Source organism: Malus domestica, chromosome 01 (assembly GCF_042453785.1).
Source record: "Malus domestica chromosome 01, GDT2T_hap1".
Classification (NCBI taxonomy): Eukaryota; Viridiplantae; Streptophyta; class Magnoliopsida; order Rosales; family Rosaceae; genus Malus; species Malus domestica.
The window spans coordinates 19,398,079-19,425,381 of NC_091661.1; the positions used below are offsets into that span (position 1 = coordinate 19,398,079).

Below are 27,303 nucleotides of genomic sequence, written 5' to 3' on the forward strand. Positions count from 1 at the left end.
TCCTTCGATATGGGTATCCCTGATGAGGAGCGAGCTAATCATCAAAACATTGATCAACGTGAGACTTCTCTCAACCTAGATGCTTCGACCCGAAGCAGGAGAAGTGGAGGAAGACACCTCATTGCAGAAGGGTTGGAAGGATCGAAAGTTGTTTATCGTGACTGCCGAGACTTTCTAAAGCAACGTCGAGAGAATCCCCTCCACATATGCTTGAAGATCAATGACCCAAGGGTTTCTAAAAGACTCGGTCCCCTTCCACGACCCAGGCCAGTTGCCAATTTAGGGAAGGAACGACAGGTCCCAGAGGAACATGAAGGTACATGGGACTCTGAGGTATTCCGATAGACTAGCCCTAAAAGTCAGTACGGCGAGTCCAAGGAAAAACCACACGCCCTTGCTCAAACTTTCCTGCTTCCAAGATGCGATGGAAACTTACGAAAGAAAATCCCAGTGGTACATGACTCCACTCAGGACCCTCTTGTCTTACGGCTCCTTGAGGAAGTAAACAAGTTGAAGGCTAAACGTCAAGCTGAGATACCTGACTGGAACCAACTCAGGCATGGCCCTCTCACAAGGAGGATCCTCGACACCCCCTTCAAGCAAAGACAAAACAAAAGCTTGGTTTACTACTCTATATTGAAAGGGAAGACCCAATTGAACACCTTAACCTCTTTGAGTCCACCATGGCATATCAGATGCATACCGACGAAGAGCGATGTCTTCTCTTCCCCTCCACCCTCTCTGACGGAGCTCTAAACTGGTATTGCCGTCTTCCACCTGAGACAGTAGACTCATTTGAGGAACTGAGGAAATTGTTTGTCTCTTAACACATCTTCCAGACCGATCGCTTGCATTTTACAGATGACTTGTACACTATTCGCCAGAAGCTAGACGAGTCACTACGAAAGTATGCCGGTCGTTTCAGCCATGAGTATTCTCGTTGCGCTGAGGCAGATAACAAGACCGCCCTCAAAGCCTTCACGACAGGCCTACGTGATTGTTTTTTCAAGTACATGATCAATGCCAACACTTGGAAGACTTACTCTGAGGTGATGGCACAGACTTACAAACATGCATCCGCCGAGGCAAGGACATATCAAAGGAAACCCCCCCACATCCACCCCTTATCAGCAAGTAGGGAGTAGAAGCCAGATCCAACCAAATGAGAAGACCTCGACCTTCCAAACGGTAGCGGTGCCTCCCCCTGCCTTACTTAATACTTTGCCAAATCAACAGACATATCAATCTCAGGGTAAAAGGAAAGATTTTCATCCTCACCAGTCTCATTTTAGTAAAGGAGTAAGGGACACTACCGCGATAACCAAGGGTATCGCCATGATAATCCTCGACCTCAGGCAGTCAACACAGTAGGTCAAGCACGTGTCAGGACAGCCCTTACCCCAAGGTATGAGGCATTCACACCTTTGAACGCCATATGTGTGGCCATTTACCCCAACATATCACACCTGATACCGAAGCCAAAGCCAAGGCACCTGGATTACAAGCCCACGAAGAACACGGGCACGTTTTGCTGTTACCACGAGCATAACGGCCATGATGGCGAGAAGTGTATCACCCTTCGTGATCATATTGAAGCTTTGGCACGTGAAGGAAAAATTGATCAATTCCTCCTTCACTCTCCAAGGGGTAACTATAACCAACGACATGTGAATGTGATATATTCCATAAGTGGTGGCATAACCATATCTAAATCTTCCAACAAGGCCATGAAAAATAGTGAACGAGCTTTAAGGTCTAGCCACCAAGTGTTTCACATGGAAGACATCAGGGGAGGTAAGCATCAAAAGCCTAACTGGGATCCAATATGTTTCTACCCTGAGGAAGAAAGAGGTATCATCTACCCTCACAACGACCCACTGATCGTGGAAGCTCACATAGCCAACTTTGAAGTACGACGAATCCTGTTAGACACGGGGGCTTTGGTCAATATCATGTTTGCTGAAGCTTTCAGGGCACTTAATGAAGCTGAACACTTGCTCGATCGCTCGATTTCTCCTCAGATAAACTTCTCTGGTGATATCGTGCAACCTTTGGGGAGCATACACTTACCTTTCACCATTGGTACATACCCTTACACAGCTACCATTACCACTAACTTCTTGGTGGTTGATTACCCAACGACATACAATGTCATCTTCGGACGCACATGCATCAATGATCTCAAGGCCATGGTATCCACATATATGTTGTTGATGAAATTTCCAACCCCCTATGGCAATGGTTACATCAGAGGAGATCAACTTAGTGCACGATCATGTTACAACACTTCGGTCAAGCAACAACACCTACTTGTGCCCAAGGAAACCCATTCTATACATGACCAAGTCATAAAGACCAGCCCAGACGAAGCCCACTTGGATCTTCACGGTGGCAACAGTCAACCCGACGATCCTCGAGATGACTCTTTCATCTAGCAAGCACAATCTGCTGAAGAGTTGGAGAAGATCTCTATCTCAAAAGATTATCCGGATCGCATGGTGAAGATTGGCACCACTTTGTCACCACCCATTCGGTTGACATTGATCTCTTTTTTGTAAGATAACACTGAGGTCTTCGCCTGGTCATACGAGGATATGCCAGACATCTCTCCCGATATCATCAGTCATCGCTTAAGTATTGACCCCAAGACCAAGCCAGTGAGACAGAAGCAAAGATCTTATGATGCTGAACAGTACGAGGCAATGAAGGCAGACGTTGAAAAACTCAAAGGCATAGGCTTCGTCCGCGAAGTCAATTATCCAACGTGGATAGCAAATGTTGTCTTTGTTAAGAAGAATCCGACCAAGGAAAGTCTCCTGTTCCAAAAGGTCTTGTTGAGAATGTGTGTCGATTACATCGACCTAAACAAAGGATGCCTGAAGGATAGTTTTCCTCTTCTTCTTATAGACAGACTTATAGACTCTACGGCAGGGTATGAACTTCTAAGCTTTATGGATGCTTACTCAGGATACAACCAAATCCTCATGAACCCTCCGGACCAAGAACACACAACCTTCAGTACTGACAGAGGACTAAATTGCTATAAAGTCATGCCTTTCGGCCTAAAGAATGTAGGATCGACTTATCAGAGACTGGTCAATTCAATATTCGCCGAACGGATTGGGAAGAGCATGGAAGTTTACGTTGATGATATGCTAGTCAAGAGCAAACATGCTGACTAACACATCACTAACCTATCTGAAACTTTCACCATTCTGAAGAGGTATCAAATGAGGTTGAACCTCTACAAATGTGCATTCGACGTAGGCTCTGACAAATTCTTAGGTTTCATGATAAGCTAACAAGGCATTGAGGCTAATCCCGAGAAGATCAAAGCAATCATCGACATGAAGGAACCGGTAACTTCAAAAGACATCAAGAGCCTTACTGGCAAGGTGACAGCCTTAACTAGGTTCATCTCTAAGGCCACAGACAGATGTGCTCCTTTCTTCAAAGCATTTAAGGGAAGTAAGAAGTACATTACATGGACTGATGAATGTGCTGAGGCATTCAAGAACCTCAAAGACTACATGAGTAAAGCCCCTCTGCTCTTCAAACCTGAGGTTGGTGACACTCTCATTATCTATCTGTCGGTATCGACTTCAGTACTAAGTTCCGTTCTCATTCGAAATGATGGTAATGTCGAACGGCCTGTTTACTACGTTAGCAAGGCCTTACAAGATGCAGAGACACGATACTCCAACATTGAGAAATTGGCTCTAGCATTGGTCATGTCTGCTCGAAAACTTCGCCTTACTTCCAAGCACACTCCATCATCGTTCTTACCAATCATCCTATTCGATAGATACTCCAAAGTCCTGACACTTCCGGGCGAATGATCAAATGGGCGATAGCATTGGGTGAGTTTGACATCTTTTACCAACCAAAGCCAGCCGAGAAGGGCAAAACAGTGGCAGACTTCATCGCCGACTTCATATATCCTGTTGACATTGTTTGTACGCCTAAAGAAGTGGTTTCATTACCCTCAGAAGCTCAAAAAATAGAACCAACAGCCCCATCATGGAGTCTATATGTTGATGGCTTGTCCAACCAACAGGGTTGTGGAGCAGGACTAATCCTTACGACCCCTGACAAAATGGTGATGGAATATGCTATTCATTTCAAATTCAAGGAGTCGAACAATGAGGCCGAATATGAAGCCCTCCTAGCAGGTTTACGTTTGGCCAAACACCTTGGGGTTAAATGAATTGATATCTTCAGTGACTCCCAATTGGTGGTTAATCAGGTCACCAACAACTTTGATGCTAAAGATAGCTCTATGGCAGCATATCTGGCACAAACACAATTGTTGCTCCAGCACTTCCACTACCAGATCACCCGAAGTCCTCGAGCGGCAAACAGTCATACAGATGATTTGGCTCGCCTCGCCTCAGCGGTGGAAGACAAGATTGGGAGAAAAATTCAAGTCGAATTGTTGGCAGCACCAAGCACCATGGCTGCGGAAGTGTGCAACTTACAACAGGATGATAATTGGATTACCCCGATTTATAGATTCTTTACTCATGGCACCCTTCCAAATGACAAAGTCCAAGCTAAGCAGATTCGATACAAGGCTACCCGTTACTTGATCATTAATGACCAACTCTACAAACGAGGTTTTAACCTATCATACCTAAGATGCTTTACGCCCGTAGAGGCGGAAACTGTCCTTCAGGAAATACATGAAGGAGTCTGCAGAGATCATGTTGGATCTCGATCATTGGCACACAAGGCTTTTCGCTAAGGATATTACTGGCCAACACTCCACCAAGATGCCATCAGAATATCCCGCTTATGTGATAAGTGTCAACGCTATGCAACTATTCCTCATTCCCCTCCTGAGCCGCTCACTCCCATGATTAGCCATTGGCCCTTCGCCCAATGGGGACTTGATTTGATCGGCCCAATGCCTGCAGGGAAGGGCAATGTCTGCTATGCAATCGTTGCAGTTGACTACTTCACAAAATGGGCCGAAGTAGAACCCTTGGCAACTATTACGGAGGCAAAAATAGAAGACTTCGTATGGAAGAACATCATTTGCAGATTCAGCATTCCCAATGTGATAGTCACTGACAACGGGCGACAGTTCGACGACAATAAGTTCAGGATGTTCTGCTCTAAGTTCAACATCAACTTATGTTTTGCCTCCCCAGCTCATCCCCAGTCTAATGGACAAGTTGAAGCCATCAACAAAATAATCAAGCGAACTTCGAAAACCAGCTTGGACAAGGCTAAAGGTTGTTGGCCAGAATTTGTACCCCAAGTTCTTTGGTCATACTGCATTTCGTATCGGACATCAATAGGAGAAACCGCATTCTCACTTGTCTTTGGTACAGAGGCAGTTGTCCCAGTTGAGCTTAAGCAAGTAACGTTCCGAGTCCAGAACTACGTGCAAAGTGAAAATGACAAACAACTTACCCTCAACTTAGATCTAGTCGAGGAACACAGAAACCAAGCTCACTTGAGGAATGTCACCTATAAGCAACGCATCTCCAACTACTATGACTTAAGGGTCAAGCTTTGTTCTTTCAAAGTGAGGGACTGGGTATTGAAGAAAAGATTACTCTACGACAGAGTCCCGAGTGAAGGAACACTTAGTCCAAACTGGGATGGACCGTTTGAAGTTGTTGGCATCAGTTGCCCTGGCTCCTACAAGCTTAGAAGCTCTGATTGCAAGACCTTTAGCCATCCATGGAACGCTGATCACTTGAAGTACTATTACAAGTAAACTCACATTGTACAAGTGTTAAGCTTCAGTCGTTCGGCATCCTATGTAACGAAGACTATTTGGCATGAATTCAATAAAGAGGTTATTTAGACAACCCGATCTTAATCCTCTTACATTCCTAGCAATGAAACACTCGGGTTCAAAGCTTCAACATGAATGCTTCCAACATGAAACAAAGTCTAAGTATATGTCAACAAGACTATACAAATAAACGAACAGCTTTACAGTATATTCGTTCAATCATACATTCCAACACATTCATACATAAGCCAACTGTGCTTTGAAAGGGTTCAACATATTTTGTGTCATTCGACACTTGTTACAATGTGCCTAGACACATTGCCCTTATTCTCACCAACCAGGTGATGAAATGTGAAGAATGAACTTATCTTCATGCCACCAACCAGGTGATGAAATGTACAACCCGTACTCTCCTTCATGCCACCAACCAGGTGATGAAATGTACAACTCGTACTCTAATATCATTTGGCAACTTGCCACTCATGCCACCAACCAGGTGAAAAAGGAACTCATCTTCATGCGACCAACCAGGTGATGAAATGTACAACCCGTACTCTCCTTCATGCCACCAACCAGGTAATGAAATGTACAACTCGTACTCTAATATCATTTGGAAACTTGCCATTCATGCCATTAACCAGGTGATGAAATGTACAACCTATACTCTAATATCATTTGGCAACTTGCCACTCATGCCACCAACCAGGTGAAGAAGGAACTCATCTTCATGCCACCAACCAGGTGATGAAATGTATAACTTGTACTCTCATTCATGCCACCAACCAGGTGATGAAATGTACAACCCGTACTCTAATATCATTTGGCAACTTGCCATTCATGCCACCAACCAGGGGAATAAGGAACTTACCTTCGTACCACCAACCAAGTGATGAAAGCAACTCACCATTCATTCTACCTACCAGAAGACGAGTGGTACAACTTGTACATGTGAACTCCTAGCATTCACAAATAATCAAAAACCCTCAAGCTTGACAACTCAACTAGAGGAGCACTTATGCCCAATAAGAGTTATAGTCACCAACAAAGTCTTATTGCAAGCCAACAACAACTTCAGTGCATGGCATACGAAGATCAAGCTATTCAGCCCTCTTGCATCTGCTTCAAACATTTCCCCTCTATAACAATGTAAACACTACAAGTCGTAGAAAGCTTCACACATTCTTAATCAAGACATTGTGAAGCAAAACCAATTTATGGTGCCAACAAGAGCTTCATCAATGGAGGGCAACCACAATTCTCAAAAGCTTCACAGACTCTTGATCAAGACAATGTGAAGCAAAACCAATTTATGGTGCCAACAAGAGCTTCATCAAAGGAGTTTAACCACAATTCTCAAAAGCTTCACACACTCTTGATCAAGACAGTGTGAAGCAAAACCAATTTATGGTACCAACAAGAGCTTCATCAATGGAGGGCAACCACAATTCTCAAAAGCTTCACACACTCTTGATCAATACAGTGTGAAGCAAAACCAATTTATGGTGCTAACAAGAGTTTCATCAAAGGAGTTCAAACACAATTCTCAAAAGCTTCACACACTCTTTATCAAGACAGTGTGAAGCAAAACCAATTTATGGTGCCAACAAGAGCTTCATCAATGGAGGGCAACCACAATTCTCAAAAGCTTCACACACTCTTGATCAAGACAGTGTGAAGCAAAACAATTTATGGTGCCAACAAGAGCTTCATCAAAGGAGTTCAACCACAATTTTTAAAAGCTTTGCACACTTTTGATCAAGACAGTGTGAAGCAAAACCAATTTATGGTGCCAATAAGAGCTTCATCAATAGAGGGCAACCACAATTCTCAAAAGCTTCACACACTCTTGATCAAGACAGTATGAAGCAAAACCAATTTATGGTGCCAACAATAAGAGCTTCATCAATGGAGGGCAACCATAATTCTCAAAAGTTTCACACACTCTTGATTAAGACAGTGTGAAGCAAAACCAATTTATGGTGCCAACAAAAGCTTTATCAAAGGAGTTCAACCACAATTCTTAAAAGCTTCACACACTTTTGATCAAGACAGTGTGAATCAAAACCAATTTATGGTGCCAACAAGAGCTTTATCAATGGAGGGCAACCACAATTCTCAAAAGCTTCACACACTCTTGATCAAGACAGTGTGAAGCAAAACCAATTTATGGTGCCAACAAAAGCTTCATCAAAGAAGTTTAACCACAATTCTCAAAAGCTTCACACACTCTTGATCAAGACAGTGTGAAGCAAAACCAATTTATTGTGCCAACAAAAGCTTCATCAATGGAGGGCAACTACAATTCTCAAACCTTCGAAGCAAATTCAATTTATATGGTTCATCCAAACCTTCGACTACTACAAGGTGTGGCTTGCATCACAATCTCTTGCTCAACAGTGTGGAAGAAAAATTTGTATATGTTGTCTCTCCCACATTTTCAAAAGTTTCACCCACAAAAGCTTCAACACAAAAGCTTGATCCACAAAAACTTGACCCACAAAAGCTTGACCTACAAAAGCTTGACCTACAAAAGCTTCACCCACAAAAGCTTCACCTGAAAAAGCTTCACCCGCAAAAGCTTGACCCACAAAAGCTTGACCTACAAAAACTTCACCCACAAAAGCTTCACCTACAAAAGTTTCACCCACAAAAGCTTGACCCACAAAAGCTTGACCCACAAAAGCTTCACCTACAAAAGCTTCACCTACAAAAGCTTGACCCATAAAAGCTTCATCTACAAAAGCTTCACCCACAAAAGATTCACCCACAAAAGCTTCACCCGCAAAAGCTTCACCTATAAAGCTTCAACACAAAAGCTTCACCTACAAAAGTTTCACACTATCTTGATCAAGATAGTGTGAAGCAAAATCAATTCATGGTGCCCAACAAAGCTTCACCTACAAAGCTTCAACACCAAAGCTTCACCTACAAAGCTTTTAAAAAAAAAAAAAAAAAAAAAATATATATATATATATATATATATATATATATATATTATGTTTTTTTGGAAATTCGAAAATTCAAAAATTCGGAAATTTGAAAATTCAAAAATTTGGAAATTAAAAAATTCGAAAATTTGAAAAAAAAAATTAAAAAAAAAATTTCGAAAAAAAAAAAATTGCCTAGGCCTCATCTTCTTTGGGCATAACAACTTTCATAACAAATATATATGAAGAAGGAGTTTTGGGCTACCACTTAGAAGGGAAATGCCTCATTCGTCAACTCCCTCGACCGGAGACTTGGGGGACTCCTACCATATGCTGCTGCACCTTGATACTCGGAAGTCTCACGACCACTCAGTGACTTGGATTTTTCAAGTCTCCAAACGAGAAGTTTTTCTCACTCGGGAAATTAAGGGAGCACTACCTCAACCTACATGCTTCACTCACAAAGCTTCAACATATAAGTTTCAACAAAAGGAAAAATTCAAAGAACTTAGTGAAGAAGGCCTTGGTGTATTTAACACAATATGTTGAAATGAAACAAAGCTTGTTTATTGATATCTCCGATAAGTTACAAATATGTACATATACATGAATCAAAATAAACAAACAAAAGGGAGTCTTCACAAGGGTTGCTCAGGAGAAGTTTCAGCAGTCGGCAGAGCCCCAAAAAGAGGTGGCACCAGAGGGTGATTATTCGGAGCCTCAGTACTAGGCAGAACCCCAGAAGGAGGAGGCACCGAAGGTTGATCATTTGGAGCTTCATTACGCGGTACAGCCCAGAAGACGAAGGTAATAAATGCCTTTGGAACAAACCCATAAACCTCTGATGATCAAGTAAAATCTGACCATCAAATTTCTACAGCTGTTCGAGCTTCCTCTTCATGTTTGTAGCATAGTCATGTGCGAGCCTGTGCAACTGTTTATTCTCATGCTTGAGCCCTCTGATATCTTGTTTGAGACTTATCACTTCAGCTGCCAAAGATTCTACTTGGCGGGTTCGAGAAAATAGGTGTTGAGCCATATTAGACACATAACCTGCACACTGAACACTGAGAGCCAGAGAATCCTTAACAGCTAACTCATCAGACCGTTTCGAAAGTAGTCTGTTATCTTTGGGAGTTTAAAAGTTCCTGGCCACCACCGCAGCGGTCATATCATTCTTCATCACAGAGTCCCCAACGGTAAAAGGACCAGTAGGGGATAAGAACAATGGACGCCATATGTTGTCTTGAGAAGGCATGACTGCCTTTTCACCAAAGTTCAAGTCAAAACGACGGTCGGATGGGCCATACATTCTCAGAAATGATGAAGGAGAAATGAAGTGCAATAAATCTCTGAAGTAAGGGGAAAATTCCTACAAGCAATAACTCTCTGAATGTACTCCTTACACACAATTGGTGCCCTGATAAAAGAAAGGGCAACAAAGCCGTTGGTCTAAAAATCGAAGAGGCACCACTTTCCACACGCAACATCAGCTCTTCGGGTACCACAGATAACTTTGCCAAAGATCATTGACAAAGTTTAGACACATAAATTTTAAAGGTCCAGCTACCCTACTATTACCCACAAGGGTAAAAGAACAGCACCACTGCTTGATAACTAGAAAGTCCTAATGTGTGTCAACCTCTGTGCTCCGTGGCAAGGCAGACTGACAAAAATGTCCAACCTTTATTCACATTCGAGAAAACACTTCCAACAAGATTGCTTGCTCAAAAATCGAAGAGGAACCACTCTCCGAATCTCGAGAGCCAGACTCCCAACAGGATTACTTTCTCAAAAATCGAAGAGACACTGCTCTCCGAATCTCAAGAGTCAGACTCCCAACAGGATTGCTTTCTTAAAAATTGAAAAGGCACCGTTCTCTGAATCTCGAGAGCCAGATTCCCGACAGGATTTCTTGTTTGAAAACTGAAGAGGCACCGTTCTCCGAACTTCGAGAGCCAGATTTCCTTGGATAAAGCTTGTTTGCAATCTTCAGACGCAATATCAGCTTTCCAGATACCACAGACCACTTTTTCAAAGCGCTCTGACAAAGTTAAAACATGTGAAGCTTGCAGCTCCCACTACATTGCTATGGCCAAGAAGGGTAAATGAATAACATTATTACTTACTAAAAAATCGAAGAGGCACTGCCCTCCGAATCTCAAGAGCCAGACTCCCAACAGGATTGCTTTCTCAAAAATCGAAGAGGCACCGCTCTCCGAATCTCAAGAGTGAAATCCCCGACATGATTGCTTGTTCTAAAACCGAAGAGGCATCACTCTCCGAACTGCGAGAGCTAGATTTCCTTGGATAAAGCTTGTCTGCAATCTTCACACGCAACATCAGCATTCCAGATACCACATACCACTTTTTCAAAGTGTTCTGACAAAGTTAAAACACGTGAAACTTGCAGCTCCCACTACATTGCCACGACCAAGAAGGGTAAAGGAATAGCATTACTACTTGTTGTTAGGGAGACTCCTATATATGTCAACCTCCATCCTCCACGGACAGGCAGACCTGCAAAAATGCTCAACCCTTCTTCATATTTGAGAGGGCACTCCCAACGAAGCCTCTCGAAATACTCAACTTTCTTCCCCCCCCAATAATACCTATGCAAACCAGCTACACCAGAGCAAGAGTATCTCATATCATCAGGGTCAAAAGCAAGAGTATCCCATATCATGTTTTTTCCCTATCTTTTCCTTTGCCATTGTTCTTACTTGCAAGACAAGGAGAAAGAGAGCAATCAATCAGCACTTAGAATCAAGCTTCCAGTCAAGAATTTACTGCCTGGAACCCATTGCCTGATTACTTACCTGGCATTGCTCTCGAGTACTCATCTTCAACATCTTATGCTTCCAGAAAAGATACCACATCTGCTTGAGGAACAGATAGGGCAAGTGAGAAGGATACAAGGAAGCATGTGGAGACAAGCGTAACAGAACACATGCCGATTCATCTATTACTTCGTCAACAGCAAAAGTATCCCATATCATCAAGGTTGAACGCATTCTTGATTTGATGGACTTGTTTTGACCCTCAAATTCTTGAGTCAGCCTTATACTCTGGAGGAAACCAGAAAACCCTCCAGCCCAGTTCAAGAATAAGCTTGAGGAAAGTTACTTCTTCAAAAGCAAAACTGTCTCATATCATCTCTGCTCCATTTGCTTCTCCTTATCCTTGTTGCTGTTTACGACACAAGGAGCAGGAGAACAATCAACAGGAAGCCGAAGTCGAACCTCCGATCCAGGTTGCTTGCTTAGAAATCTGATTGCTTACCTTGTCTATTACCTCTTTCGGCAAATCTCCTAACTCGGCGACTTGGGGGACTCCTACTATAAGGTTTTGTATCACACTTGACCAAGCCCGAAACTACAAGTAAGCTTCAAGTGAAATTCATACATTACCTTGTGCATTTTCATTGGTTAAAGATACCACCCCTGGATGGAGGAAAAGTACTTCTAAAGAAGATGCCACATCTATGTTTGAGACAGATAAGGCAAGTGAAAATGATGCCACACTTCGGTACTTAGAAGTTTTGTGATTACTCAATGGCTTGGATCTTGCAAGTCCCCAACCGAGGAGCTTCCCTCACTCGGGAACTTAGAGAAGCATTGTTTGTACCATACTTGACCAATCCCGAAACTACTGAGCACCAGTCAACGTTACACCGTCAGGGACCCAGAAGAGTTTCCCTACAACTAGGAGGCCAATCACAGCGCGACACGTGTCGACATCAGAAGCCAATCATAGCGCGACATGTGTCAACATCAGAAGCCAATCACAACACGACATGTGTCAATGTTAGAATGAAACTAGAAACTCTCTTCTATAAATAGAGATCATTCTCTCACAATATTTCCTAATGTCATTTGTACTAAATCATTCACTAGTACTCACTAAACGAGAGCTTGAACCTATGTACTTGTGTAAACCCTTCACAATTAATGAGAACTCCTCTACTCCGTGGACGTAGCCAATCTAGGTGAACCACGTACACCTTGTGTTTGCTTCCCTGTCCCTATCCATTTACTTACTTATCTACACTAGTGACCGGATCAATCTAGCGAAGGTCACAAACTTAACACTTTCTGTTGTACCAAAGTCCTCGCTGATTTTGTGCATCAACACACTGCACTTTCTGCATTTTCCATATCCCCTGCATTCACTACATTTTCCATATTTGTATTCTCAATGCTACCTGATGCGACATGGCTAGCACAGGTGTAAAGAAGCTGGATCAGGCATAAACCTTTCTCCTCATATTTTAGCCCCCTGAGCCATGGTGAGTATAGAGATCCTATCCCATGAGATAGCTAGGGAAAGAACTGCAGCGCTGATGAAATAATAGATCCTGTATCATCATCATCACTATCTTCAAAAGCATGGAGAGTACCTAAGAAACTAAATCTTGAGTCGAAAGCTGATCCAGTAGAGCTTTCTCCTACATTGCTGACAGTATGATTTGAATCAACTCCAGGTGAATAATTAATATTTTCCTTGTCTTCCCCATTACTGGGTGGTTCACTAGCGACGTAAGTAGCACCATTCTCTCGAGGGTGTTTGGGATTTTTAGGTTGTCAGAGGGAGAGATAGCATAAGAAAGGAGTCAAAGTGATAAAAAAAAAAAGAAAAAAAAAAGACTTAGTATAGAAATTGTGTGAGAGAGGGGATGGGGAAAGAGCACACCATTGTGATAATTCCATATGGTGGCACTAACAAAGAAGACGGAACTTGATCCTTGTTGAATAAAGCATCTTTTACTTCAGCAGACGGTGGAGAATAAGATTTATGCTCACCATTCCCTATTTTAACCTCTTCCGTAATTTCACCGGATACATTGTCAAGCTCTTCGGGGCACCTTGGTTTGGAACCAGGCCTTCGTCTGCCAAATATAGGATCATTTTTTCAATTAACAATGAAAACAATGAGGGGATGAAGAAGATCAGATTGCTAGAACTGTTTCAAAACAGCAAGAATTAGACCAGGAAGAAAGCAGCTGAGGAAATAAACTAATTAGAATTTGATTTCAGTGTTTTATTCCCTAGGTTTGCTTTCCAAATAATGAATCACTTAGATTCGACCAGAAATTTTCAACCTGAAATTTCAAACTATCATACCTATAATACAAAGTATCATACCTTTAATTTCACACAGACCTGACTTTGGTATATCAGACATTCACATGCTTGTTTGGTTGCCGAGAAAATAAAATCAGACAAAAAGAGGATAAATCGAGGTAGCGCAAGAGCTTCAGCCTCCCAATTGAATTTGGCGGTGTGACAACTGTGCTTGAACTCATGTTGGGTTAAAAGTGTTGAACCCATCAGAAGGAGGGGATGGGAGAAAATGGGGAAGAAAGGAGGAAAGAGGAAGTGAGAAGGAAATGAGGAGAGAAGAGAAGAGAAGGAAATGCGGAGAGGAGAAAATGGGGAAGGAAGGGGAAATGAAGAAGGCACCGGCACAAGGAAGAGATGGAGTGGTATTATGTTGAAAATTTTTCATTACTGCTGGTTAAAACCCATATAAACATTTTTTTAAAATATAAACCGACAGAAAAAAAATGGCTGAAAAATTCCCCCAAAATTCCCTCCCAAAATTTTAATCCCCCCCCCCCCCCCGAAATTTTTTGTTACAATTTTAAAAAATAAAATAATAATAATTTGGTTTAATAAATAAATAAATAATATGTATTTAAATAGAATAAGTTTTTAAAAAATAAATAAATATTAATTTTTTTGTCAAAAATAAATAATTGTTTGGTTTAATAGATAATAACCCATGTAAAATATGCAGTAAAGAAACAAAAAGATAATTGTACAATCAAAATGTCATCATACAAACTAAATATTGTCTAATCAATACTTAAAAAACATAAATAAAAATTTAGCACAAATTACTTTTCACACTTCAAAATTTAAGCAAATTTAATGGAGATATGCATTATACAAAACTAGTTTCAATGATCTAACCGTCAAACTTGTTTGTAGATACTACAAGATGGCATACGTAAAAAATCGCAAAAAGAACAACATTCAGAGATTAGGTAACATAACAAAATTTTTCGACCGTTATAAACGAAAAATCACAATTTAACGGTTATTTTAGCTCTGGTTTTGATGATTTTTTTACTACACTCCTCGACCCTATAAGAATGCAATGAAGGAATTCGATCTTCAATATAAAATATTTACACTAGTGGATACCACAAAATTTTATTTTATACTTGATGGGAAAGTATAACATTAACTCTAATTGTTGGTTTAATCTACTGTTTTGATGCGATACGCATTCTACGAAACGTTTTTCAACGATCAAACCGTCAAACATGTTTGTACACGCTCCAAGATCGCATACGTAAAAAATCGCAAAAAACAAACATTCAAAAATTAGTTAACGGAATAAAAGTTTTCGATGGTTATAAACGAAAAATCACTATTTAACGGTTATTTTAGCTCCGATTTTGATGATTTTTTGTAGCTACACTCCTTGATCCTATAAGAATGCAATGAATGAATTCGATCTTTAATTTAAAATATTTACACTAGTGGATAAATCTTATTTTATACTTAATGAAAGTATGACATAAACTCTTAGGTGTATGTTAAATCTATCAATTTGATAGGATATGCATTCTACGAAACTAGTTTCAACGATCAAACCGTCAAATATGTTTGTACATACTCCGAGATAGCATGTGTAAAAAATCGCAAAAAAAAAAAAACATTCAAAGATTATTCTGGAGGCCGTCCAAAATTTTGCTTTGTTCGTATCGGTTATATCCGACAGGGCCATGTGTGAAAAAAAATATATTTAAAACATGTGTTTATTTATTTATTTATAATCAATATAACATTTTTAAATAATAAAATCAGAACATGATAGAGTACACCAGATGTTCATGTGTGTTTATGTGCCAGACAATGTGCTTTGTGACGCATTGAAAAAAATTGTTTGAATTTCTTTGTATCTTGTTGCTTGCCAGTGAGGGAGCGTAATCCTTATTACAAAAATGATAGAGCTTCAGATTGTAGTATGTTGTTATTATTCTCTCAGAAAATTTATGGCTCGTGGGAATTGGGTTCATTAGACTTTAGGGTCAGGAGTGAAAAAAAAAATATTTAAAATATGTGTTTATTTATTTGTTTTTAATCAATATAAAATTTTAAAATAATAAAATTTTCATTTCTGTTGGTTATAACTGCCAGAATACTAAAATAATAATCACCAAAAAGTAAAATAATAAAATAGTTAATTTCTATCGGTTATAACGGTCACCATTAACTTAAAAACCGCCAAAATCAGTAAAAAATATTTAAAAAAAAGATTAAAAAATACTGTCGGTTATAACCACAAGATTTTTTTGATATCTGCCAGGAATTTATGTCGGATATAACCGACAAGATTTTTCTAATATCCGCTACTAATTAAATGATGTGTCGGATATAATTTATCCTACATGATTTTTCTAATATCCGCCACCATCATCCGTCACCTAAAGCTAATATTGTAGTAGTGTATTTCTAACATTCTCAGTTAGTATAATCTTGGATTTTCATTTTGTTTTTCTTTCTGGTGAAGAATTTTTGTTCGTCATTGCAGACCTAGAGTTGGAAAGTAAGAAGGGTTGGTCCTGCATTTTCAAGCCTCACACTGCTCGGTCCCTAGGCTTTTCAACCCATCAAGGTGGCCCAATATAGCCTTGTTCAATTTCATTGGGTTCTTGATTCTGTCCCTCTCACATATTTTGCGACCTATGAATATATAAGTATGATTTTATGAAAAAACAGTTGTCGATGTTATCAAATTGAAATATAATTACAATACTGTTACTGTTCCAAACCTCAAGTTACTCACAACAAACATATGTTGTAATGCTAGTCGAACTTGAAACTTTTTCTAACAGTTAAGACCAAATGCTGCTAGACCAACTAGTCATAGCTCAAAATTTGTAACCAAGAAGATGAAGATGAGAGTCGATTATAACCATACAAGTAAAAAGTAAACAAAATAGGAACTTGGGAGTTAATAATGCCAAGAACACATCCCAGTTAAATTTTTCTTCCGTAGGCCGTGGATCGATCATACTCGTTCCTTCTGTAAAAGTGAAAGAGGGCCCCATTCTACACAATCAGCAAAGCACAGCAAACCAAATGGACACAATCCCCATCTTGCAATCTCACTTCCTTATCTTCCCACCCCACAACACTTTAGAACCCTGGTGTCCTCACTCTGCCCAGTAATCAGAGAAGAAGCATGGCAGCCACACTCAGCCTCCTCAGACTCCCCACGCTTCCCCAAAAGCCCACTCATTGTCTCTCAAAAATCCAACGAAGTTCATCAATCCCAACAAAACCCAGCAATGGCAAGGACTCAACTAAAGTCCTCATAACCACCATCGACCGCCTTAAGCCAACTTCTCTCCCTCTCACAGCTCTCACATTGCCATTTTTGCTGGACACCAAGGCAAGTACAATTTAGCAATTAATTTCATTAATCTCACTCTCTATTTTCTGCAGCATTCATATCAAGAATCATTACTTTACCAATGTTTGATCATATATAAGGTATAGATTTTGGGTTTTTCTTTTCCACTGTTTCACATGTAAGTGGATGATAACATTGTATTTAAAAGAAAAACGCTTCAAACCTAATACTAGATAACTTTAGATGTACACCAAAATATTTCCAACTAAGAATCAATTAGAGCATGTCACGTGGATAGATGAAAGAGCTTTTTGCCATAGTGAACTCTTGCCGCTTTTGTATAACATAGTGAACTCTTGCCGTGCTTTTGTATAAAACTTATAGTTGTTGGAATGATTTTTTCCAATTTACTATTCTTTTTTCTTCTGATTTTATGTGTGTGGATTAGGATGCACTTGCTGCAGGTGGGGAGTTTGGGATATTAGAGGGAAGGACATTTGCTCTGATACACCCAATTGTGATGGGAGGGCTGTTTGTGTACACATTGTGGGCAGGTTACTTGGGTTGGCAGTGGAGGAGAGTGAGGACAATCCAGGAAGAAATTAATGAGCTCAAGAAGCAGGTGAAGCCTACCCCTGTCACACCTGAGGGGACTCCAGTGGAAGCTCCCCCATCCCCTTTTGCACTCAAAATTCAGCAGCTTACTGAGGTTGTCTTCTAACCCAAAATATGTGCTGAATGCAATGTATGCTTCCTTTAAGTATTCCATGAATGAAATTGGCCTCCTTCTTGTGGATTGGAAAAGATACACTATTGTTATACTTGTTTAGGTCACACATAAGTTCTTTGTGTAGGACGTCTTATCTTTTTTATAATTGGGACACTTTGAGAAAATCTCACTTCCGCTCATTTTTCTTGAACTTTGCTCCCATTTAGTGTCATAGTTTGATAATTTAGTGTAAAAAATGGACCCATAGGGCTTCAATTTTAGATTTGAAAGTATCAAATTAGGGCGGTTTAACCTAAATCTAAGCAATGAACCAGCTAGAGACAAGAACATATAGGATAAGCTCTAAGTGATTGTTTTACCCTAAAACAATCAACAAGTCAACAAATGAGATCAAAGTTGAAGAAAACTGAGTATAATACTTAACATATAATTGTAAATTAACTTCAACTATTATGTGTGTGGCATTCATTTTTGTGTAAAGCAAAATTTGTGTTTCTACAAAATTTAGTGCTATATGTCATGACATGTTTTACTCCATTAAAGTTTCTGATGTATCAGTGTTTCCTTATCAGGAAAGGAAGGAGTTGGTGAAAGGATCTTACCGGGATAAACATTACAATGCAGGATCAATATTGTTAGCTTTCGGGGTTTTTGAGTCAGTTGGTGGAGGACTTAACACATGGTTGAGGACAGGAAAGCTATTTCCAGGTCCCCATTTGTTTGCCGGGGCAGGTAAAGTTTGGATTTCAGTTTGAAATTAAAACAAAATAACATAAAATAGATGCTAGTGAAGCCTTAATTGAATTGAGTTGATTTTTCTTATTCTGAGCAGCTATCACGGTGCTATGGGCAGCAGCTGCAGCTCTTACGCCTGCAATGCAAAAGGGAAGTGAGACAGCCAGAAACCTGCACATTGCGCTGAATGTGATAAACGTTCTTCTTTTCGTGTGGCAAATACCTACTGGATGGGAGATAGTTCTGAAAGTGTTCGAGTTCACTAAATGGCCTTGAATTGCAGACATTCCAAAGGGTGAGGATATTAGTTTAGCTACCATCTGCAATTTCAAACCTATGTTCTTTCCCTTTTTTCCTCTGCTAATTTTGATAGCCTTGTACCCAAAATTATCTTCATTAAGCGCTAAGAATTACTTTTAAGCATCGGATGCTTTGTCCATTCCAGTTAAATATTTGTATATGTTAAAGAGAATTTAATTCTATGCTGTACAGTGCCAGAAAATACATACTAAGATATATTTCCTTTGCCTAGTACCGATTTATGTTGGAGAGCATTGGCTGACTGCCGTAACAACATTATTCTTCTTTTCGATTTATTTATGTTCAACCCTCATTTGAAATCATCAACGATCAAATGAACGTGTAGTGTGTTTCCTTTAATATCTGCAGCATTGGGAATGGCTTAAAGACTTAAAGTTGGTCTTTGTCATGCAATTGTTTACGTCCTTGTTTCTTCCTAGTATCCAAAGAAATTCCGGAACCAATGTAATTTTCTGCATTGATGTTCATAGTTCACTTCATTTCCACCAGACACGCTTCTTGTTCTAGCTAAATCACATAAGATAATATCAATGCACATCAATCCTCATAAGTCACAAAAGTCGGCAAAGCTGAATCTGCTATCAATCGAGTCCAAACTGATTCCGTAGTAGCACATTGGTAATCAGTTTTACTCTTATTGCTTGATATAGATTTCAATTATGAGCATATTTACATCTTTTTTTCTACCTTCAATAACTAGGCTATGAATGTTTATGAACGAGAGTTTATAATCTTGCAATGTAAGAGCAACAAATAGCTAGAGATATGGAAAGGGGTGTGATATCCACACACCCCTTTTTACTTCTCACACACCCTTCTAATTTTCGGCCATCGGATCGGATGAAATGAAAAAGATCTGAACTTTGGCGTTTCTTCAAGTAGCTTTACCGGATACATAAATGAGTAGGCTAAAGGTATTGGGGTATAACGTACAAGGTATTCCTAGCATGCACATGAAGTTTGTGCTTTCCCTCAGATCCAAGGCAAGGATATGATGTCATATTCCGAATTTCCAAAACAATGCAGTATGAGAAGTTCCTAACGAATATTGGCTTAAAATACTCTTATTAATTGATCAAACTTTAGCCACAGTATCAGTTCGAATTTGTAGGTCTTATATTCCATTTCTATGAAGGGCAGGGTGCATTGCATTGTGACTGTCTCATATGAAGAGCATGGTGCATTGCATTGTGACTGTCTCAGTGTGTTTTCCTCATCTAATTAGACAATGGAGCTTGATAGAATTGTCTTCCAAAGTACCAGTTAAAAGAAAAAGGAAGGAAAAGGCAGATATTCTTAGGGCCACATCTCAACCTTTATTTGTTGCTCCCTACTTTTTCGATGTTAGGAATCGAGTAATACTAAGGAGACTAAATTTAAAGACTGAAATTACAAACTAAATAATGTGTCACAAATAAAAATGAGTATGTCTATCAACGCTTAAGTAATAAACCAATCATCAACATCCATGTCCTTTAGTTTCCAAAATTTAGTTTCCCTAGCATTACTCTCGAGAATCAATCACTCGTTGATTTTTGCTTTTGGAACAACAAGATTGCTGCCTTCCTTCATCTTCCCCCATGCTCCATAGTCTATAGTTAAAAAAGAAAATTGTGGAGGTCCTTACAGTTAATGAGTCAATTTCGTTTATATCCGAATAACAGTCTAACACGTGTGTAAAAATGACTAAATAAAGATACGAAACTAAAAGTTCAACACACGTGTTAAACTATGATTTGTAGGTAACAAAAATGACTCTAAACAAGAAAATAAGATGCCTCATACTTTCCGCTCAAGGAAATTAACCAAAGCGGTCATCCATACAGTGATGAAGGCCCCTTGATGAGTTGAAGAATCTGATGGACCTGAAGATAGATGAAAAGTGAAAGTAAAAGCAGCTAACAATAGCATCACAAGCAAAGTCAAGAGCAAGCCGCAGACGTAGGTTAATTAGTGCATGGGACATTAAATCCTCAGACGATTTGAAGAATCGAATTACAGTGAGAGGTGAGAATAGTAGTAATGTTTTAGTTTGTTTTGTGATCGTTAAGAATGTGGAAGAATCCCAACAACTAGCACCTAGTGTTTCTTTATACTGTTAGCTAACATAGTAAACTCAGAAGAACCGCATCATATGCTACTTCAATTGCTAGCCAGCCAATTTTACAGTATAAGCAACAAAGTGAGCCGCCAATTTGTAAATTCGACAAGCTACGTCTATGAAAATGACAATTGAGGTTGCCTTTAGAAGGCCAGATTTAAATTGTCAGAATACGTCTCTGATAATAAATTTAGGATACAGATCAACATGATAAATATATTAGATTCTATTGATGTTATACAGATTAAGAAGCTACTTTTATTTTATTTAGAAAATGATATAATCATGTTCAAAATTAGATTCACTTTTTTATTCTTTAACAGGAGTGTGTGATAGTTTTTTTAAAAGTGAAAATAAGAGTTTCTCATGAGCATTGCTAATATTTAAACAGAAGAGCGCGTGAACTCCACGTAATATTGTTATTTGCATTCTCCTAGAGAAATGCACAAGGTGTTTGAGGAATGCAATTATAGCACTTTATTGAACAATATTGCATGTTAGAACATCTCCAATGAGAAAACCTGAATTTGATGAACTAAAACTAGTTTTAATCCCCTATGCGTCTCTAGATAGAAAAATGGGGAAGGTCGGGAAAAAAAAAAAGACAAAAGAAAAAAATAACTAGCATTCCTCTTTGTATTCCAAATTAAAAATGAAAATGTATGTGACCTTAGACAAACAAATAATTAAAAAATAAAACGGTTGGACTGAAAGAGACTCAAGCACTGAAGACATGTATCCCAAGAAGAGAAGAACATAATAGAAATTGATGGGGTAATTTATGTTTCCAATTAGCTGTCTATTAATATTGTTATCAAGTAGTGTATCAATAGTTTCTCTATTAAAATTGTCTACTAACATTGTTGCAGATATTGCCTTTAGTTCAAAGAATCCCCCAATAACAAAGAAGGAGGTCATCCACACAAAAAAAATATCACTCTTCTAATTTACACCATTTGATACCAATCTTGCATCGTCAAATTTAATTTTTGGTACCTTGTCCCTCCCCCAAATAGCTCAACTTCAAGTGCTTTTCTGCATCTGATGCTTTTCTTTCTTCTCTCAGCATGTTTCTCACGACTTCCTTCTTTTTTTATTTCAGACTTCTCCCCTAACATTTTGTGTCAAACCCTAAAGTTTCTTGTACTTAAAACTTGTCCAAACTATAAATAGCAACACACCTATGAACCTATGTCTCATCGTTTCCAATTCCTATGTTTCTTCCTTTGTTCTAAGTTCAATTTTCTTTGTGTTATATATTACTAAACTAGAACTACAATTACAAATACAACTCCCTCCAATTGATTTTCCTTGTCATCACCTATGGCATCCCAGCCTTCTCGTCCATGGTTCCGGCTAGGCTCCATTGTCCGACCAGCCCCAGCCCCAGCCCCAACCCCCGCCCCTGCTCCTGCCCCCGCCCTAATGGTTATACCTACAATGAGGCCAATTGTTTCTCCTCCTGAGCCTACTCCCCCACCACCTCCACCGCTCACCACCACTGCTCTGCCATCACCACCTCCTCCTCCCGCGGTGGCACCACCACCGTCTCCTCCTGCTGCAGTGACACCACCAACACCTCCTCCTTCCGTGGTGGCACCACCACCGCCTCCTCCTGCTGCAGTGGCACCACCACCTCGTCCTGCCACGATGGCAGCACCACCTCGTCTTGCCACAGTGGCACCACCACCTCGTCCTGCCACGGTGGCACCACCACCTGTCACCACTGCTCCACCACCACCACCTGCAGCCACAAAATCACCTCCTCCTCCTGTGACTACTGCATCAGTTCCATCATCATCAGTTAAGAAAGCTGCATCTTCTTCCGTACCATCATCTCCTGTATCCAGAGTTTCTGCAGCCCCATCATATTCAGGGGCACCTTCTCCCAGTAGAACCAAGGCCACTACTTCTTCTACTACTGATTCAGTGTCACATTCTCCAGCCTACAAACCACAAACTACCACCACCTCTCCGCCAAAACCCGTCATCTCAGCCGCTGCAATTTCTCCTTCATCATCTAAACCACTGCCACCACAAACTTATTCTCCACCAAAACCCACCAGCATTTCATCCACTGCTAGGGAGGCTAATAATTACAACCACCAATCTCCCAAAACCATCAGGCCCGCCGTGACTCAAACCCCACCTCAGTCACCAAAACTCAAACCAACCGCCCCACCGCCCTCTCCTCTCACTCTTCCACCATCTCAGCTAAGGCCAAACACTTCAGATAATCAAACTGACCAACCCAAGTTTCCCATTGAGGCAGAGCAGAAGACAGTGCTGGTCCAACAGAAAACCATTGATCAACAAAAACCCAATTCATGGTTTGGCAGCTTCACCTCCGGAAACTCAAAAGGTGCGGACTTTCACGAGTCCCCAAAGCCTATCAGCAACTCCCACAACGCAAAGCATGAAGGAGAAACAAAAGAGAGACTCATATCTCGGAAGAAGTCGCCACCTAGTTCCGATCATGAGGCAGCTGGTATGAGGGTTATCACCATTGCAGGGGAAAATAGAGGAGCTTTCATGGAACTCATAAAATCCCCAAAGAAACATGGAAGTGAGGAGCATTCTCATTACCTTCATAAGACAGAAAATGGAAAAACCTTAATGGGGACTCAATCTGATCAGGGCAGCCACAGCAGCAGCAGCGACAGTGGCGGCGAGGAAGGCAAGCACAAAAGCAAGGATAAAAGTCACAGAGCTTGGAAAGCTGCAGCATCAAAGCCTACTAGTACTTTCACGAACAGCAATGTTCAAGGAATCAACAACTCGATTGTGTACAACGGTTCTCTCACTCAGCATGATCCTGGGGTCCACCTAACTTTCTCCAGGAAGCCCACTGAAGAAGGGTTTGAGGCAAAGAGCCACCATGCTAATGGCCGTCACAGTTAGAGACACAGAGCGAGAAAATGGTGAGAGGTGATAAAAAATATTATTAAATTCAAGCGTCAAACACTATGCTTTTGTGTTTTGAATATATTAGGGTTATATGGATATAATTTATAGTGATATAAGAATAAAAATGGAGGCCGTGAATCATGATGTGAGTGTTGGAAAAAAGAGGGAATGGGTTCTGATTCTTCTTCATGGTCAGCCTTCCACTCTTTGGTGGTGGGTGCATGTGTGTGACTGAAGGATGTTGATCAATGCCTTTGCTTTGATAATAAAACGGGCTGTTACCCTTTTATGAATACCACAACGCTATCAATTCCTATCAGTTGTGTTAGTGTTCGTATTCCTATCAATTCCAATTACCTTAACACGGATCTTTTGATATAGGCGCGTCAGTTTTGAATTTTCTAGATTAAACATCCATGCCTTTTTAGTGATTCAATTAAACTTTTTTTGTCATAATTTTGATGCTATATGTATCAGAATAATAATTTTCTTTACCAAAATTACATGACATGCCATCATATTGAAACAAATTTCCTATAATCTAGCCTTATGATTATACTCTATTGCGTTAGAGATAATTGCAAAAAATAAAATAAAAAAAAGAAAATAAAAAGTTGGTTAGTTTCAATTTACTTTGACAATAATGCTACAATTTAGCAATGATTATGTACAATTTAAGATTTTTTTTACTTTTCAAAATAATTTAAAATAATTTTTAAATCCCACAAAATCAAACGTAACAAAATAGAATTTTGTTTTAGAACATTGAGAGAAAATAGGATTGATAACAACATAAACATACCAATACACAAAGGGAACGAAATCAAATGTACCAAAATAAAAATAATGTACTAATGTCAACAATATATACCAACTCAAACGTACTAAAATTGTATATAAACGTACCAATAAATGATTTTTACAAATTCAAATGTACCTGCAAATAATATATACATTACGTATTGTACCTAATAATCAGTGGCCAACCCATAGAGGGACCTGGGAGGTCCCAAGACCCCTTGGCAACCCTGAATCGTTGCTTGAAATTTTGTAGGGACCCCTCACACTCAAGGACGAAGGCCTGTGTGTGCAAACTGCAACAGCATCTTCGAAGAAGACGACCGTGTGAAGAAGCTTTCTTTTTTAAGTGTTGGCCCAAAATGCTCATTTTGGCCAACTGTTTTAATTTTTTTTAATTAAAAAAATATACAAAACGCAGTCGTTAGTGTATATTTTGTTTTAAATTCCCAGCTAGCATGTCCCCCAAGTCCATTCCCTCATCCCATTGCCCTAAATTTCACATATTCACGCAATCCCCAATTCCGTAATTTTCACAACCCTAAAATTCTAAATCCTACCCGATCCCATATTTAAATTTTACTCCAATATCATACCTCAATTTGTTCCAAATCTCCACACCACCACCATTTGGTTCAAAATTCATGCAAGTTTTTTGGTATTCTAATCTAATCTCAATTAAATTATATTAGATATTGATGGAGGTGTATAGTCAATTATTTGATATGATTATTGATATGTTTTATGTTTGTATACTCATGTGAGTATTGGAATTTAGATGAAATTTTTGTTTATTGGTTAATTGGTATATATTTTGTGTGTTTTTTTTTTATCAATTGTGTAATGTAGAAATAAGAAACATGGAAAGATTTTTCAAACCAAAACCAATAGCACCCTTTATTTATTCAGATAATTCAAGTTCAAGACAAAATCAGTGTTACATTGATTTGAATAATCTTGAAAGAGACCCAAGAATAAAACTCCAATGTTATAATTAAACTTTTCAAAGTTATTTTTGTCTATTAATTTTTTGACCCTTATTATTGGGACCCCCCGAGTTTAAAATCCTGAACCCTTATTACACGAAACTTTTATGTTAAATCACCAACTATTTGAAGAAAAAAAAACCAATAAAAAAACATTTGGAAAAATAAATAATATTAAATGTTTTCAAAACCAAAAAAAAAAAAAAAAAAAACTGTGATTGAAAAAACATATCTGTAAGAAGAGAAAATGTAGTTTATATTGCAGTCCTATTAGATTAGGAATGTGACTGTGTAAATCCTAGTGTATCTAGGAGTATCTTTGTATATTCCCTTTAGTAGTTAAATTCTTATTAGAGTTGTAATCCTATTAGGGTAAGGATTTAACCTATCCTACTATTATAAATAAAGGCACAATGGGGTGATATAACACACACCTCAGAATTACATCTCTCTCTTCTATCTCTCTTGCCGCTGGCCCTCTCCCTCTTTTGTCCTAAATACAGTTCAATAAATTAGGCCTACAACACGTTATCAACATGCTCTTGCCAGAAGCTACGGAATTGAAGGATCGTGGATGAGGCTTTCTTCTACAACATTAAAGCTTTCAATTATTTTCTGCCAATCAGGTTCTTTTAAAATAAATTAAGATATTTGAAACAACCTTGAAGCATGAAAACATTCCCTATGATGCATGAACCCCCTATATTTATATTTTCCTTTCAATTATATATATATATATATATATATATATATATTTGTTCATGCAATACGCAATTATGCTATGTGGAATTTGTGAGTCAAAGCATCGAAATTAATAGAAGCAATTAGGGGTTTTAACCCTAGAATTCGATTCTTTTTTTGTTTGGAATTGAGTTGTAGCTCCATGCTACGCTGTCGAGCCAATATGGCTAACTTCCAGCCACGCCATCACCAGGACGGCGTTGTTTCGACGCTAGTGCATAGCACGACCTGGGTTGGTCTCCATACGGGGTTGAAGCCTTGAGTCCACCAGCAGACCCTCAAAGCCTTGTTGGGCTTCACATGACCTGGCCAGCCTACAACTAGGCTTTGTCCTAGCCTCGGCCTGTGATCCAAAGCCAAGCTTTTGGCTTTTGGCACCTAAGCCCAAACCGAAGCTAGCCTGCGGCTAGGCTTCGCGTGCACACCTCTGGCTAGTTTCTGAGCTGGGCCCGTGTTCCCCGGCGCTGCTAGGCCTATCCTAAAACCTCGGCCCGTGGCTTGCAACCATGATTGGGTTGCTCCGTAGCCAACCCATGGCCCACTAAGCGCTTTTAGGGCCTAGCCTTGCACACGGCACCCAAGCCCACCGATATTGGGCTATGGTTTTTCAAATCCAATGTTATTTTTTGGCATTCTCTATAATTTTAATTCGAATGTTATTATTATTTTTGCTTCTACAATTAAACCTGAATGGTTACGATCTATTGAATTAATTAAAGTGACCAGCAGTCCATTAATCTAACAATTAATCCAAAATTATTGGCCTAAATTTCACTTTTTGGCAATTAACAATTCAATAAATTATTTTGTTTCTTTGAACCGTTGACAATCTTTCGTAGTCCCGATGCACTCACACTTGGGTGCCTGAAGCAATCCAC

General features: G+C 39.6%; 2 protein-coding genes across 2 annotated transcripts; both read left to right on the forward strand.

Annotated features, from left to right (window-relative positions):
* Positions 1-16,813: 16,813 nt before the first annotated feature.
* LOC103417540 (uncharacterized) lies at positions 16,814-19,105 on the forward strand. The gene is made up of 4 exons (XM_008355747.4): positions 16,814-17,145; positions 17,555-17,815; positions 18,409-18,568; positions 18,669-19,105. The coding sequence occupies exons 1-4, from the start codon at positions 16,936-16,938 to the stop codon at positions 18,845-18,847; spliced, it is 810 nt and encodes a 269-aa protein (XP_008353969.2). The 5' UTR covers positions 16,814-16,935; the 3' UTR covers positions 18,848-19,105.
* A 3,211-nt stretch (positions 19,106-22,316) lies between these two features.
* Positions 22,317-23,894, forward strand: LOC103420972 (leucine-rich repeat extensin-like protein 3). The gene has a single exon (XM_029106062.1). The coding sequence runs from the start codon at positions 22,317-22,319 to the stop codon at positions 23,892-23,894; it is 1,578 nt and encodes a 525-aa protein (XP_028961895.1).
* Positions 23,895-27,303: the final 3,409 nt, after the last annotated feature.

Bases quoted from the DNA above. Each gene is read 5' to 3' on its own strand.
- LOC103417540 (XM_008355747.4), top strand. From the start codon at position 16,936: ATGGCAGCCACACTCAGCCTCCTCAGACTCCCCACGCTTCCCCAAAAG. The intron at 17,816-18,408 runs GTTGTCTTCTAA...TTTCCTTATCAG, and splicing joins AAATTCAGCAGCTTACTGAG to GAAAGGAAGGAGTTGGTGAA. The intron at 18,569-18,668 runs GTAAAGTTTGGA...TATTCTGAGCAG, and splicing joins CCATTTGTTTGCCGGGGCAG to CTATCACGGTGCTATGGGCA.
- LOC103420972 (XM_029106062.1), top strand. From the start codon at position 22,317: ATGGCATCCCAGCCTTCTCGTCCATGGTTCCGGCTAGGCTCCATTGTC.